The 16247-nt window shown below is 32.8% G+C and overlaps 1 protein-coding gene across 2 annotated transcripts in view; it reads right to left on the reverse strand.

Moving 5' to 3' along the window:
* LRRC6 (leucine rich repeat containing 6) overlaps positions 1 to 16247 on the reverse strand; it is a 99342-nt gene that overhangs the window by 63220 nt on the left and 19875 nt on the right. For both annotated transcript variants that reach the window (XM_031947210.1, XM_031947209.1), the window contains exons 3-4: positions 11868 to 11945; positions 2339 to 2511 (exon numbers count right to left, since the gene is read on the reverse strand). In XM_031947210.1, coding sequence (XP_031803070.1) covers positions 2339 to 2511; positions 11868 to 11945 — 251 coding nt within the window. The remainder of the gene's footprint in view (positions 1 to 2338; positions 2512 to 11867; positions 11946 to 16247) is intronic.

Below are 16247 nucleotides of genomic sequence, written 5' to 3' on the forward strand. Positions count from 1 at the left end.
AATAGAATTAAAACAACTCTGAGATATTAGCTAACATTACAAAAATGGAAAATAAAGATGGAAGGGATGTGGAAAAATAAAGATATCAACACACTGTTGGTGGAATTGTGAACTGAGTCAACCATTTTAGAGAAGAATTTGGAAATACAACCTAAGGGTTATGAAACTGTATATCCTTTGATCCAGCAATTCCACTACTACATCTGTATCTCAAAAAGCTTAAAGAAAAGGACAGAAGACTTAAATATATGAATATATTTATAACAGCTTTTTTGTGGTAGCAAGGAATTGAAAATTGAGGGGATACCTATCAAATGGATAATGGATGAAAAAGTTGTTGGCATATAATTGTAATGGAATACTATTATGCTCTAAGAAATAATAAGCAGGAGGGTTTCAGAAAAATCTGGGAAAATTTAATATAAAGTCAAATTCAAATTGAACAGAATCAGAACCGCATTATGCACAGTAACAGCCATATCATATGGATGATCAATTGTGAATGACTTGATCCAAAACAATGATCCAAGGCAATTTCAAATGATCCATGATGAAAAATGCTAATCACTTCCAGAGAGAGAATTGATGGACTCAAGAGTGCAGAATGAAGCATTCTTTTTTCACTTTATTTTTCTTGCTTCATTATGTTTTGCATGACCTCACTGTATAACTGATCTCATATCATTCGCCTTTTCAATGAATGGAGGGCAGAAAGAAGAGAGAAAATTTAGAACTCAGAATTGTAAAAAATTAATATTAAAAATAAATTAAATATGGAAATATGTTTAAAAGAATTGCACATATTTAACTTATTATGAGAGTGCTTGTTCTCTTGGGGAGGAGAGAGGCAAGGAGAAAAAATTAGAACACAATGTTTTACAAAAAATAAATATTGAAAACTATATTTATGTGTAATTGGAAAAATAAAAGAGTGTTGAAAAAAGAAGCCCACTCTAAAGAAATATTCATAAAAACAGAATTATTACTGAAGGACACAGTGTGATTTTATCTACAAATGCATTTAGAGGTATCTCCCTCCCAAATGGTCACACAGACTGTTTGTGTCCAACCTATAGTCGAACCTTCTAAATTAGTATTGGAAAGATCAACCACAGCCAGATACATTGTACCTTGACCCTGACAATGTAATGTTATTTTAATCTTCTTCAAGCATAAAGGACAAACAACAGTATCTACAAATTTATAAATCTGGGGCCACTTAGTATACAAATTAAAAAACCTTGAAATCTTCAATAATCTCTCAAAGTAATATAGTATAATAATTTACAGATATTATATGCTATTTCCTTAGGAAAAGGCCAAATTGTGTTTATTATATTTTATTTAATAAGGCAGAGAAATATTTATTTCCTTTAGAATGGTCTCCATAAAGACTATAAAATACAAAAAAGTTTCAAACCTTAAACGTAAAAAACTTCAGTTATCTATATGATCCACCTATGCAGAGATCTTATCTGCTGATAAAATTGAACAAATTTGGCATGACTCTAATTTTTAAATTTTAGAATTTTCATGTTGTCAGTTAAATTATTATTAAGTACCTATTATTTGCAAGGCAAAATGCTTAAATCCTGGGACTACTAAAAAAAATAAAGCAAAGGAAAATACTTGTCATCAAGGATTTCACAAACTAAAGGGAGAAACAACAAGCAAACAAATATGAACAAACTATATAAATAGGAAATAACAATGGAGACACTAATAATTAAGAGAGATTGAGAAAGGGTTTCTGTAGAAGATGGGTTTGGCTGGGGCTTAAATGAAACCAGGAAAGGCAGCAGTAAATATGAAAAAGGAAAGCATTCCAGGTATAGAGGAAAGCCAGAGAAAATACCCAGACTAAGAAGGTAAGAGTGTCTTGTTCATAGAACCAACCAGATTGCTGGTGGTAGTGGATCAAAGAGCATGTGAAGCGAGGGGGAGTGAAAGGATTAAGTGGAAGGAAAGGTGACATGGTCAAATTGTGTTTTAGCTAAATCACTTAGACAGATAATAGAATCTAGACTTGAGTGAGCAGGCAGATGTATCAGCAGTCTACTCCAATAGTTCGGGGGTGAGGTGATAAAGACCTGCATCAGGTTGGTGACTGTCCACGGAGAGAAGGAGAGAGATGTGACAGGGGTAAAATTGATAGACCTTAGCCACAGACTGGATATGTGGGGTGAGATACTTATGCTGTGAGTTTGGGGGACTAAGGATGGTTCTGTCCTAGAAAGCATTAGCAATGTTTGGAAGATGGGAAAGTCTGAAGAGAAAGATAATGAATTCAGTTTAGGACAATGCATTGAAGTAATTGGAACCATTAAAATATTCATACTTGCAGTTGTGGAAGAGTAGCAACCACAAACTCTCGGTATCCTTCAAAGTCTGCACATGGATTACCCATAAGAAAAATTTCTTTAAGATTTATATTATGTCGAAGAATTTTAATGCTGCTCAATGCTCCAACAAAATTTACTGTCAGATCAAGTTTTTCCAATCCTTCACATCCTGTGGAGGGGGAAATGGTGAAACAATACCAAATGGTAAGGAAAGAATTCATGTACTTATGCTTAGTATCAAAAACAGCAATAACATTTATAAATCACTGCTTAATTACTGGTTAATTTTCTAAGTGTATTTGAGCATCTCATTTGAGCAGGCCATTATACGAATTAATTGAGGAAATAAAGAAGTTGCAATCCTTGAAGTTCCTTATAAGTTCCTTATAAACTAGGAGAAGGAAACAACACACAGATAACTATATTACACCATAACATATGATAAATGTATTAGAGTTGCAGAACAGTGATTTGTGAGGGACAAGAGGTGAAAAGTCATTCATTTCTTTAATAAAACGTTAGGGTCTTTTGTGTGCACAACCATCTAAGAGAGAGTAACTCTAAGGAAATCTCCAGAATAAATTTTAAGCACTTGTGGCATATAGCTTTTCCCAAATGTAGGAAATAATGTCCCTAATTCCTATACAAACACTTCATGTACAATATCAGCATTGGGCAATAGCCCTTCACCAGCCCTATTAACTGGGAGACAAAGGGATTTAGGTCCTTAGAACAAGGTAGGGGAAAGCTAGGTGGTGCAGTGGATAGAACACTTGTAGTCAGAAACCTGCATTCAAATCCAGTCTCAGAAACTTACTGTGTGCAAGTCATTTAACTCTATTTGTTTCAGTCTCCTCTTCCATAAAATGACTTTGAGGAGGAAATGCAAACTTCTCCAGTATCTTTGCCAAGAAAATCCCAAATAGGGTCACAAAGAGTCAAACACAATTGAAAATTGTGAACCAATTTCACCAATACCAACAACTAGAACAAAGTCCCTTCACTAGAAATACCTTCAAATACTTTCAAACAAAGGGTCATTTTCTATTATCTCATTGAACTAATTAAGGAATTCATCAAATTGATCTAAGGCTCCTCCCTTCAAGCTCCTTTATAATGGTATCACAAAAGTATAGAGAGTTGGGAAACAAATCTCTGTGAGATTCTAATAGGAAATGAGAAGACTGAATGGGAGGTTCATGGAAAAGAAGATATTTGGGATGAGTAAAGAATGAGAAGGAATTCAGTAGAAGAGGTGGCACACTCCAGGTCAAAGAAATGTTCTAAATAAAGACACAGAGACAGAAGAATGTCATCCATGTTTAGAGGAAAGAGAATAGGCCCATTTGACTAGAATACAGACAACATAGAGAGGATTACTAGAAGATAATGTTGAAAAGGAGGCTTGGTGTAAGACTGCCAAGGGTCTTAAATGCCAGGTAAAGGAATATGAATTCTCACTTGCTTACTAATGAATGACTACATGTTGCATATAGTAATGATTCCTTTGGAGCACAGGCTGTGATTTTGCAACAAAGAGCCAAAGAAAACTTTTTTTTTTTTTTTTTCCCCAGAGCTGTTAAGAAAAACTATTCTGGCAAAATCATAACAGATAATATGGAAAGATTTGTTAAAAAAAAAATGTTTGCAGTAATGCAAATTGGTGATAAAAATCATGAATATGATAATCTTGTCAGTGGGATTCCAGACAAGGGATAGATAGAACATGTGCAAATGACTCAATTCTAAAACTGACTATTAAAAATGTGAGGGGAAAAGGAGGTCTACAAGAACCCTGGGTTTACAAACATGACAGAAAGGGTGAACACTGGTACCCCACATATAAGAAATATGGAAGGGGGCAGGTAGGTGGCACAGTGGATAGAGCACCAGTCCTGAAGTCAGGAGGACCTGAATTCAAATCTGACCTCACGTACTTAAATGCCTCCTAGTTGTGTGACCTGGGCAAGTCACTTAATCCCAATTGTCTCAGCCAAAAAAAAAAAAAAAAAAGAAATATGGAAGGAAGAGTAGGATAAGGAAGAAAGTTCAGTTCAGTTTTGTGGAGATTGAGTGTGAGATGCCAATAGGATATCCAGAACTTGGGAGACTCACATCTGGAGGTCAGGAAAAAAAAAAAAAAGCTCTGATCAATGCAATAAAAACCATGAATCCAAAGAAATAAAAATGAAAGGACCTTCTGATCACCTCCTGACAGAAAAATGATGAATTTAAAATGCAAAGAAGAGACATATTTTGGGACACGGCTAACGAGCATTGTATATGCATTATGCATTTCATGTGCAATATGTATTTTGGCTTTATGGCTTATTTTGTTGTGTTTTTTTTTTCTATTTGCTTAGAGAAGGAGGGTATAATTAAATGGAAAGGACAGACCAATAAAATATCCCCCAAAAAAGTATATTTATGCTATAATATGCCACATTTATTTCAACATAAATTATTGCTATGTGGCCATATTACTCTGATTTAAAAATCCATCATTGAATCAAACTGTAAAGAGGAAGTGAAATTTCAATGTACTGTCTTAATAGGGGAAGATTACTATTAATATTATCAAGAATGATAGGAATATTTATTATTAAAATAATGTGAATACACAAGATTTACAGGAAGAAAACAATCATTATCAAATAGCTACTATCTTCCAGACACCAAGTTAAGCACTCTACATGTATCTATTTGATTCTCACAACAACCCTAAGAGGCAGGAGCTGTTTATGATACCTATTTTGCATTTGAGGAAACTGAGGCACATAGTAGTTGTGATTTGCTCAGAATCACAGAGCAAGTATCTGAGGCCACATTTGAACATGGCTCTTTCTGATTCAGAACCCAACAATATTCTAGTCACTGAGCTACCTGCCTCTTAATTATACTTTTAAATCATTTTTTTGCCTAAGATTGGGAGACAAAGGGAAAGGGAGGTGATCCAGAGAAGCAGAAAAAAAAAAGAAAAAAGCTGCCTAGGATACCCTGATGTAAGCAAAAAAATAAACACACAAATATATTATTATTATGTTAAATATGCATTATTATGTTAAAAAAATAAAGAGTAATTGGGTAGGAATGGCATATTAATAACTGGATCAGTAAAAGACCTCCTGGAGAAGGTGGAAGTTGAACAGAGTTTTTGGAACTCTTGGTAAAGGTGAGAACCAGTGCCAAGGCACAAAGACATGAGATAGAGTCTGACTGAACTATTGAGTAAATGATAAGGGGCAAAATCCCTGTCATTTGGAGCCTGTTTTCAGGTTGAATTCGTCTTTGAAGACTTTTAGATGACAAAGGAATTTATATTTGATATTGAAAATACTAAGGGATTAGTAACATGGTAAGATATACGCTTTGGGTAAATCTGAAAATACTAAGGGAATAGTAACATGGAAATTTATATGCTTTAGATAAATCTAAAAATACTAGGAGAGTAGAAACAAGGTAAGCTATATGTTTGGGGAAAATCTGAAAATATTAGGGGAGTAGTAACATGATAAGATACATGCTTTGGGTAAATCAATTTGTCATGTGTGGAAAATGGATCGAAAAGGAAAGAGATCAAAGATGAATTGAAAAGGAAAGAGATCAGAAACCTAATTAGGAAGCTATCACAATAGTCCTAGCAATTGATGATAAGATCTTGAACTGAAGTAATAGTCATATGGGGAAAAAAAAGGGGGATCAATGTGAGAGATGCTGCAGATAGAATTTACTATACCTGGCAACTCATGAAAGTTCAAAAGAGCAAGGTATTGTTATAGACATTATGATAAATGTATGTGAATGAAAAAAGGGGAGTGCTTTCCAGTAGTTTTTGAGAGAAAGATAATAAGTAGTGGTTGAACCCTATTTAATTTGAAATTCCAGTTTAAAGGGTCAAAGGGGCAATTGGTGATACAGAGCTACTGATATTATTAGGATCCATTCTGAGAGCTAGATGTTGAAGCCTCAGAATGGATGTTGAGGTCTGGGAGATATTAGTGTAGAGATGATAACTGAACCCATTGGAGTTGAATAATAAATTTCAGATGTAACAGGAGAACAAGTAGTTTCTTATCTCTCATATTTCAGTATTCATACTGCTATGACTCTTTCATTTTAATGTTCTATGTCTATTTTATTATTGTTTTAATTGCTTAATAGTCGACAAAAGACCCTATTCTTAAGAAGACCAAAAAATTAACAAACACATATTTTGTAATGGGCTCCTTGGTTAACTAATTTTCGTTGAAAAACAAAATTTTCTTGTAGATGTTTTTATCCTAAACTTCTTACAAATTATCAAGTGGTCAAAAAGGTAAATTTTTATTGAGAATTCTAGGACTCATTTCACTGTTTAAAAAATATAAACATGACTTAGTGGAAATTTAAATTACCAAACTTATGTAAAAAGTTCTCTCTGTTATTGACTTAACAATAAAATTCTGAGATAGACAATGCTGGATACAATTTTGATTTTTTCTCTCATAAAAATGCTAAATATTCAGTAAGTTGATATACTGAAGTTATCCTTTTTCTTTTATATTTTCATGTATTTTTCTATTAATTACTCATTACCCAGTTTTCTGACTACACTTCATGCAAAGGAGTGTTGGAATGATTTCAGCTAGTAAAATGGAACAAAATCCTGGAAATATATATATATATATATATATATATATATATTCATTTTAACATTTTATTGATGCATTTTGTTGTTACACCAAAGACATTTCTCAAAGAATCCTCTCACCCCTGTACCACTATAAAATCCTTTGTATAATAAGAAAAAGAAGGTAAATAAAAACAGTAGATACAGTAGCTATGGTAAATAAAAACAACAGACCTGAGGCAGCTAGGTGGTACAATGGATAGAGCACTAGTCCTGAAGTCAGGAGGAGCTGAGTTCAAATCTAGTCTCAACACTTAACACTTCCTAGCTCTGTGACCCTGCACAAGTCACTTAATCCTCAAAACAGTGTACCCTTAGCTGTATCTGGAAGGCTATTTCACATCTATAATTCACTACTTCCTTACTTTGATGAAGGATGTTTCATAATGATGAAATGAATTTAAGCTCCCTGAAACAGACATTGGTTATTATATTTAATGTGAATTACAAAATCTCTTAATTTTCTCATTTACATTTGTATTATCATTCACATTGTTTTGCTTTTTTGCCTCAATAAACAAATATGTATTGAGCATCTATTGTATACCAGGAATTGTGCTACATTCCCATTTCTCTAAATTATTCATATTTGACATTTCTTATATAAAAATATTGTCTTACTCTCACAGACAACAGTTTGTTCGGTTAGAATCTACTCTGTTGCCAGTTTGTTCATTTTTCTGCAATTTTTTTTCTAGCTGTAAAAAGCACTATTAAAAATACTTTGGTATATGTGGAAATATTCCATTGATCTCCTTGAGGTATAAATCCAGTAGCAGGTCTGATAATTCAAAAGATAGATATAGTTTGCTAAATTTCTCAAGTAATTGTAAAGTGTATAACAGAAATTATAGTTTCAACAACAGTTTATTAGTATGCCCATTGTCTCACAGTCCTGCTCATATTGTTTCTTTCCCTCTTTTATCACTTTTGCCAATATGATATGTATGAAATAAAGTCACTGCATTTACTTCCATTATTTGTAATGTACTTCATTTTAATATATGGTTGTTGACAATATTTCTTCTTTTGAAAATTGTTTATTCTTATCCTTTACTTGTTTATTCATTAGAAAGGGGTTCTTCATCTTCTATTTTTATCAATTCTCTATAAATATCTTAGACATTATTTTATCAGAGATTTCAATAAAAATATTATCATTCAACATCATCTTAATTCTGGCTGCACTGCTTTTATTCTAACAAAAAAAAAACTTTTAAATTTCATACAAAATCAAAATTCCTGGCTCAAGTTGGACCTTCAGTGTACCAAAACTCCAAGTTTTTCTCGAAATTTCTTTCTAATCAAACTTCTTCATACTTCTTATGGAGTTGATTATTTGACTCTAACTGTAGATTTTTTACATTTGTCCCTATGAAATTTCACTTTAAGGACACAGCCCAATGTAAGTCTTGTTCATTGGCAGCTTTTTAGATCTTGATTCTATCAGCTAGCATTGTCAGGGAAATAATAGAATCATAATTATTTTGCAATATTGTAATAGACTAATAAACTAGAAAAAAGACCTAGAAGCCAAATAGTGAAAATTAAAGATAAATTTTAAAATGGCAAACGAAGGAGCAAACAGGAATAAAGATTCAGTAAAATCTGTAGCAATAATAAAGAAATTTATCTAGGTACTATATCCACAAGAGATAATCAAAATCAATAAAAACACATATTGCCCAGTTTATAACATAGACCATGGTCATTCTGTCAGATTTTTCAATCAATATCCATATGGTAGTCAAACAATGTACATAGATAGTGAAGAGAGCCCATCATTGAACTGGAGAGGGAGATAGAACAGGATTGCATTGGAAAAATTATGCAGTAATTTCAATGATTCCAATTGCTCACTGCCACTAAAACCAAAAAAATCCCCCCAAAACATTTTTTAAATACCAAAATTCTCTGAGTGATGCTATATAGCTAGAAAATCATTTTTTAAAACATGACCTTGGGGAAAAAATAGAAAATGATTAAAAGAGTAATTAAAAGATTTAATATGAATGTCAGCAGGCTACAACATGTTACCAACAATTTCCTGTATGCAGGAAGTGGAATAAAGCATTGATGCAAGGCATATATAATTTGAAACTTGTCAGGAATAAACACGACAAGCTCAAGTAGTGTATGGGCACTTTAAAAATGCTAAGAGAATCAGACGAAGGCCCCTAGTACATCAAGTATATCCTCTATGAAGGAGTTACAGAATGACACTGACAGAAGTTACACAGGATAAGGTATAGACATAAGGATATCTGTATCAATGAAGGGAGAATATACATCAAGGAATCATAAATCCACTAAAAAGCACAAAAACATTGAACAAAAATATCTCAGATTTATGGTATACTTTGTAAACTATTTAATGTCTTATTCACAACATCATTATTTTAGCCATTTTACATTTACTGAAGAAACTAAAATTCAAAGGTGAAGTAATTTGCCCAAAGTCATAGACTCCATTCCATGATAAGGCTGGATAAATCACATTTTACTAATATATCAAGAGGTTCTATTTTAATTGAATTTATAATCTCATAAGGGACATCATAATTTTCATGACACATTACAACAGAAAATGATCGACTATTTACCAGTCATAAATAGGAGTATAACATACTAGTTACTATACTCATATACATTTCTGCCCAAGTCCCTACCCCATACAGGCTTCAGGGAAAAGTACAGAACAGAAAATTGAGATTCTTCAAGTTGGAGAGGTAGGAGATAAAACAGTAATAGCATCATGGAGAAGGGAGTTTTGGTCTTCTAGATGGCCATTTATAAGAAATTTGTGATTTAAGCCCCTAGTATCATATTCTTCTTGACTTCTTTTATCAACACAAATGGACTGTGGATGGAATTGTAAATCCATTGTTTAAAGTAATAATAATAGCTCATAGTTGTGTGATGCTCTAAGCTTAATTGCATTTTATTTGTATTAGTTCATATATCCTCATAATAACACCATGGAATAGGAGTCATTATTAGCCTCATTTGATTAGTAAGGATTCTGAGACAAGTTAAGGGATGTGCCCAAAGGCCACATAATTAGCAAGGATCTGAGGCTAGAGATGAATGCCTTCTGATTCCCATTCCGGAATTCAACCAAGTATACCGTCTCCTGTAGGTGATTATTCTACATATGGAAATTAACATGAACATAATAGAATGCTGTGTACCCAGGGCATGATAAATATTTGTTTATTCCTTATTAATGAGGAGGAATATAATGATGATGATGATGATAATCATCAAATAAGTGAAGTTGGTGAGAATATCATAATATGCTTAAAGTGTTATTCAACTTATAAAAAATAGTTCTATACCACTTTTCAAGAAATGTGTTTAAAAGAAACAACATAGTATAACAGGAGGAACAGTAAATTTAAGAATCAAAAGTCCTGAATTCAAGTTCCAGCCCCATCGTTTTCTATCCCTGTGCGCTAGGGCAAAGTTATATCTAAGATTCAATCTCCTCACCTGTAAAAATGGAAATATTATTATTGGTCTCACAAGATTATTGTGATGAAAATACTTTGTATATTGTAAAACTATTAAATGTGATCAATGTAATATGAAATATATATGTGCATAAATATACACATAGATAATTACAAATATTAATTATTTGTAATTATTTGTTTGTAATTATATATTTGTAATTATATTTATGTAATTATATATATATATATTATAATTTATATATAATATATAATAATTTTTATATATATAATAGTATTAAATAATTAATTAAAGGGAAATATATCAATATTGAGATGAAACATGACATGGTGAGAGCTAAACTGAGACCAAAAGACTTTGTGGATCCAGTCCATATCTGGTACACCGACTATGTGATGGTGGGTAAGTCTCAACCTCTCAAGGCCCCAGGAAAGTAATATGATATGTCACCAAATATTTTCTGATCTGTACTGGTAAGGAAGATACTATCTATTTGATCTCAGGCATGTCCCTTAACTTTTCTGGGTTTTCTTATTTATAAAATGGGGAGTTTTGTTCCTTCTAGCTCTAAATCTATAATCTTATAATCCTATAAAATCATTTCTTGATCAAATCCATTCCTCCTCACCACACAAAATAACCCTCTATCTTTAAGTTTAAATTATGCTGAATTACTTTTTCACATGCATAGTTTCATCACAATTCTAAACCTGGGGTGTACAAGTTTTTAAATAACAATAGCTGTCCTTTATATTGTAGCTACTGTGTCAGGCATTGTGCTAAACACTTATATATATTATTGCATTTGATAGTTTCAACTAAGAGTACTTGTAGATACTATTATTATCTCCATTTTACAATTGAGGAAACTGATGCAGATAGCAATTAAGTAGTGTTCTCAGTAAGACTCAGAAATAGTGTGAGTCTGAATTTGAACTTTTGTCTTCGTTATTCCAGGCCCAGCACTCTATGTACTGCACCAACTAATTGCCTTTTTTAATACTTTGGTAATTATATTTCAATACAATTCAATACAATTAATTCTTTGGTAATTTTTTATTTTCTGCATTTAAATGCATGACTCTTAAAAAGAGTACATGGCTTTACCAAACTGTAAAAAAGTTATACAGGCCCTGCTTTAGGTTTGTCCTACAACTAATTCTGAATCCCTAACAGCTTAAAAAATCTGGGAGCTCAAGAAAAACTGCATCAAGTCTTAGATGTATAATAAGTAATCTTCTATGACTGAAAAACTGATAAAAGTAATACTTTAAAATAAAAAATATATAATTAAAATAATTAAAAATGTATTAGCAACCAAATTTCTTTATTCTTTTAGTTTTAAAAATATTTATTTTCAACATTGGAGAGAAAAGTCTTACCTTCCAAATTTTCAATTTTTTCAATGTTGTTCAAAGCTAAATTCAGATACTGCAATTTCTTTAGTCTGCTAATATTTTCTGAAATAAGCCAATAATTAAATTAGTTTTTATTATAAAACATTTTGTACACATCAAATGATTCACAGAGACAGGCCAAATGAAGCAATCTCTTAAGTCAGAGCAGCTAACATGAGAAGAACTGAAGGATGGGGGCTCAGTCATGATTCCTTATTGTCACATTATTGTTTTCAGTTAAGAAAAGATCAACATTATTACTTTCATAAAGTAAACTAGCACATAAAAAGCAAAGTGAACAATACTTTGTCAATTAGTGAAAAGATAAGGTGTTTTTTAAATTGTGTCTTACATTTGTACTCCATTTAGCCTAAACAATAAAAATAATTACTTGCTATAGAAATGTAAAGACCTAGCTTCTAAATTCTAATAATGGTTAACATTTACATAGGGCCATATGACTTAGCAAATGCTTTCCTTACAAGCAGCTAATGAAAGAAAAAGATTAAATATTTCACTTCACAAATGATGACAAAACTACACAGAGAAGTGATGTCACTAAAAAAGATCAGTGGCTTAGTAAAGGAGAGGGTCAGAATAGGAAATGAGATATTTGGGGCCTAAGTTCAATATTTTCACTATGTTACTTCTCAATTCAAAAATCATCTAAAATCAATAAACATATGAGTTTATGTCTGGCTTGCCAATGACTGAATAAATGAGTATAAATATATTTAATTTATATGTTGCAGTCATCTATTACAGAGAGCTATTATAAGAAGGCACAATCTACAGTCTAATATATTATCTTCACTGACATTTGAAAATTCTGATATACAAACTGTGCATATCCTTTGATCCAGCAGTGCTACTACTGGGCTTATATCCCAAAGAGATTTTAAAAAAGGGAAAGGGACCTGTATGTGCCAAAATGTTTGTGGCAGCCCTGTTTGTAGTGGCTAGAAACTGGAAAATGAATGGATACCCAACAATTGGATAATGGTTGGGTAAATTGTGGTATATGAATGTTATGGAATATTATTGTTCTGTAAGAAATGACCAGCAGGATGAATACAGAGAAGCCTGGAGAGACTTACACAAACTGATGTTAAGTGAAATGAGCAGAACCAGGAGATCATTATACACTTCAACAACGATGCTGTATGAGGATGTATTCTGATGGAAGTGGATATCTTTGACAAAGAGAAGATCTAACTCAGTTCCAGTTGATCAGTGATGGACAGAAGCAGCTACACCCAGAGAAGGAACACTGGGAAATGAGTGTAAACTGTTTGCATTTCTGTTTTTCCTCCCATTAATTTTTACCTTCTGAATCCAATTCTCCCTGTGCAACAGGAGAACTGTTTGGTTCTGCACACATATATTGTATCTAGGATGTACTGTGACATATTTAACTTGTATAGGACTGCTTGCCATCTAGGGGAGGGGGTGGAGGGAGGGAAGGGAAAAGTCGGAACAGAAGTGAGTGCAAGGGATAATGTTGTAAAAAATTACCCAGGCATATGTTCTATCATTAAAAAGTTATAATAATAAAGAAAGAAAATTCTGATATAAGGGAGAAACTCTTTAGCTTTTAAATTAAAATGATGGGACCTCAAATAGACTATGTAATAACAAATTCAGCTATGATCCCATTAGTCAAAGACCCTTAGCTTCTTTAAGGAACCTTCCTCTGAGTTTGGAATCTGCTCTGTAGATGACAGTAATCCTGAAAAGTTCTGAAGAGTATGAGATAATCCAAGACAGACAGATGAATCAATACATCTAGGGGTGACAGAGGGAAACCATCTAGGGGCTATTTTGACATAAGATTTAGAACTGAAAGAGATCTTAGATGTCATCTCATTTAAGCCCTTCATTTTATGGATGAGGAAGCTAAAACCCAAAGAAGGAACATGGCTTGCTCAAGATCAAACAGGCTGTAACAAAGCTGGAATTCTAATCCCTGTCTACAAACTACAAGATGATGAAGTTCTCAACTTAGGGTCTGAAAGTGAAAACATAGAAACATATGAAAACATAGAAACTTAAAAAAGAGGTTATTGGGAGGTGGGGAGAAGGAATTGGATTGAATGAAATCACTGAGTGAATATGGAGAGAGGTGGAGGCGGAAATCATAAATAACTCAAGTTTTGATCCTGAGTTACAGGAGGAATTAACAGAAATAGGAAATTTAAGAAGGGCAAGCAGTTTGGGAAGTGAGATGAGGGATTGGATTTCCAGATATGCTGAGTTTCTGTGGAATATGTAAGTTGAAATGCCAAGCAGGCTGTTGGGGGAAAAAAAAAAAAGAACTCAGGAGATAAATGAGGGCTGTAAAACAAAAATGGATATAAATGCTTAATCTGAGAACTAGATGAGATCCATGGAGAAAAATGCAGAGAGCCAAGAAAAATGTCCAAAATAGGGACAAGTGTGTATGTGTAAAAGCAGAGAAGTGAGTTAGGGATACAGGAGTACTTAGTGTAAAAGTAAATCCACAATAGTATGGCATCTTGCATCCAAGGAGCACATCAATGCCATACAATAGTCAAATAAAATATATAATGATAATAGACCCCTACTCTCTTCTGGTGATTAGAAAGGCTTTTATCATAGAATTTGGTCAGTTGCTGTGCTTGGTTCTCAAAGAGGACCAAAATGACATCACTATGTTAGAGTCGAGTTATAGTGTGTCTGATTATGGCTGATCGTAAGGCATAGGTCGGACACCAGTAGTCCATATGGATATGTGGGGTGCCTTCTCTAATTTTGCACATCTCGTGTTTCTTCTGAGATAATTCAGTTCTGATTTGCTCACAGAGCCCAGCACCTTCTCTGATGAGGGCCTGCCATGCTGGGCGGTCCTGGGCCAATGTCTTCCCTGGTCATCCATTGCACCTTGAGTCATCATAGGATTTAGGACTGAAATGATCAATAAAACTATAGTTTCACTGGAATAGAGGGAATAGAACCAGATTCCAGAGGGTTAAGAAAAGAGTCCCATTATGCAAAGGAAAAATAACAAAATTTTGTATAGTTAAAAATATTTAGAAGTAAAAATTAAAACTTTTCAACAATTCTAGAAGGGCTTGGGATAGCATACTACCATTTATTAGTTTTAAAAGAAGCAGCTGTGAAAATGAAGAAACTGAGAAACTGTTTTAAAACTGTACAATTAGTACTAAACTTCAATGTCCCAATGCATAAAGGCTGGTGATTTGATGTAACAGCCTTTTAATTCAACTATGTGCCAGAACTTCTAATTTTTACTAAAGATCTTTGAAATAATTATTTAAAGAAATCTGTAACATTTCAGTGTCTAGTAAAAAGTAATGCAAAGTCTAAGTTTTTCACAAACAATTCTAAATTATTCATAAACAGCAATAGAAAACTCAAATTTTAAAATTTCACACTATATGTACCCCACACCTTACAAAACCCCAAAAATCTTTTTCATAAGCCAATATTTACATTAATAGAACACTGCTTACATGTGTAGCAAGGTGACATTTCAAACCTTCCCTGTCTTCAACCTCAATAGAAATCTTTGTTTCTTCATCTGAACTAAAAATAAATTTCATTCCTAACTATAATTTAGTAATGGACTTTTCTGTATAATTATTTGTGTATATATCTAACATATCTACCTTTATACATCATGAGAGTACCAACCATTTCTTTTGCAGGCATTCACCAGTGTGACTTGCTTTGGACATGAATACTCATGACCCGAATGAAACTTTTTCTTCATGAGGCTTTCCCCAACCCCACCAGCAGGTAGTGAATTTCCTCATCTGTTCTCACTGCATTTATATTCTAATAGCACATCTGATCTATTATGTATACATATTCTAATTTGAATTCCATTTATCTTAGCTTAACTACTTATCTGACTGTCCTAGACTGGACTATAAACTTCATGAAACAAAAATAAGCTGTTTTATTTATCTGCATATAACCTTGAGTGCCTAACATATATTTTATATGACATTTTCAAGGATCTGTTATTTTATTAGTGAAGATACTCCCTCACTAACAAAAACCCATTCTCTTTTGTACATAAGTAAGATCTTAAGTTGTTGTGATAAACTAAATTTATAAATTCACCTAGTGACTAACCTAGTGATAAACCTCTTTGAACTTAGAAATACTGGTCCTCGGAAAACAGATTATATATATATATATATATATATATATATATATACATACATATAATCTCTCTCTCTCTATATATATATATATATATATAGAGAGAGAGAGAGAGAGAGAGAATGTATTATATATATATGTATATTGCATGGGAATATTATATACATAGCACACACACACATTGTGGTATATGTGTGTATGTATATATATTTA

This window comes from Sarcophilus harrisii, chromosome 1, assembly GCF_902635505.1.
Source record: "Sarcophilus harrisii chromosome 1, mSarHar1.11, whole genome shotgun sequence".
In the NCBI taxonomy this organism is placed as follows: Eukaryota; Metazoa; Chordata; class Mammalia; order Dasyuromorphia; family Dasyuridae; genus Sarcophilus; species Sarcophilus harrisii.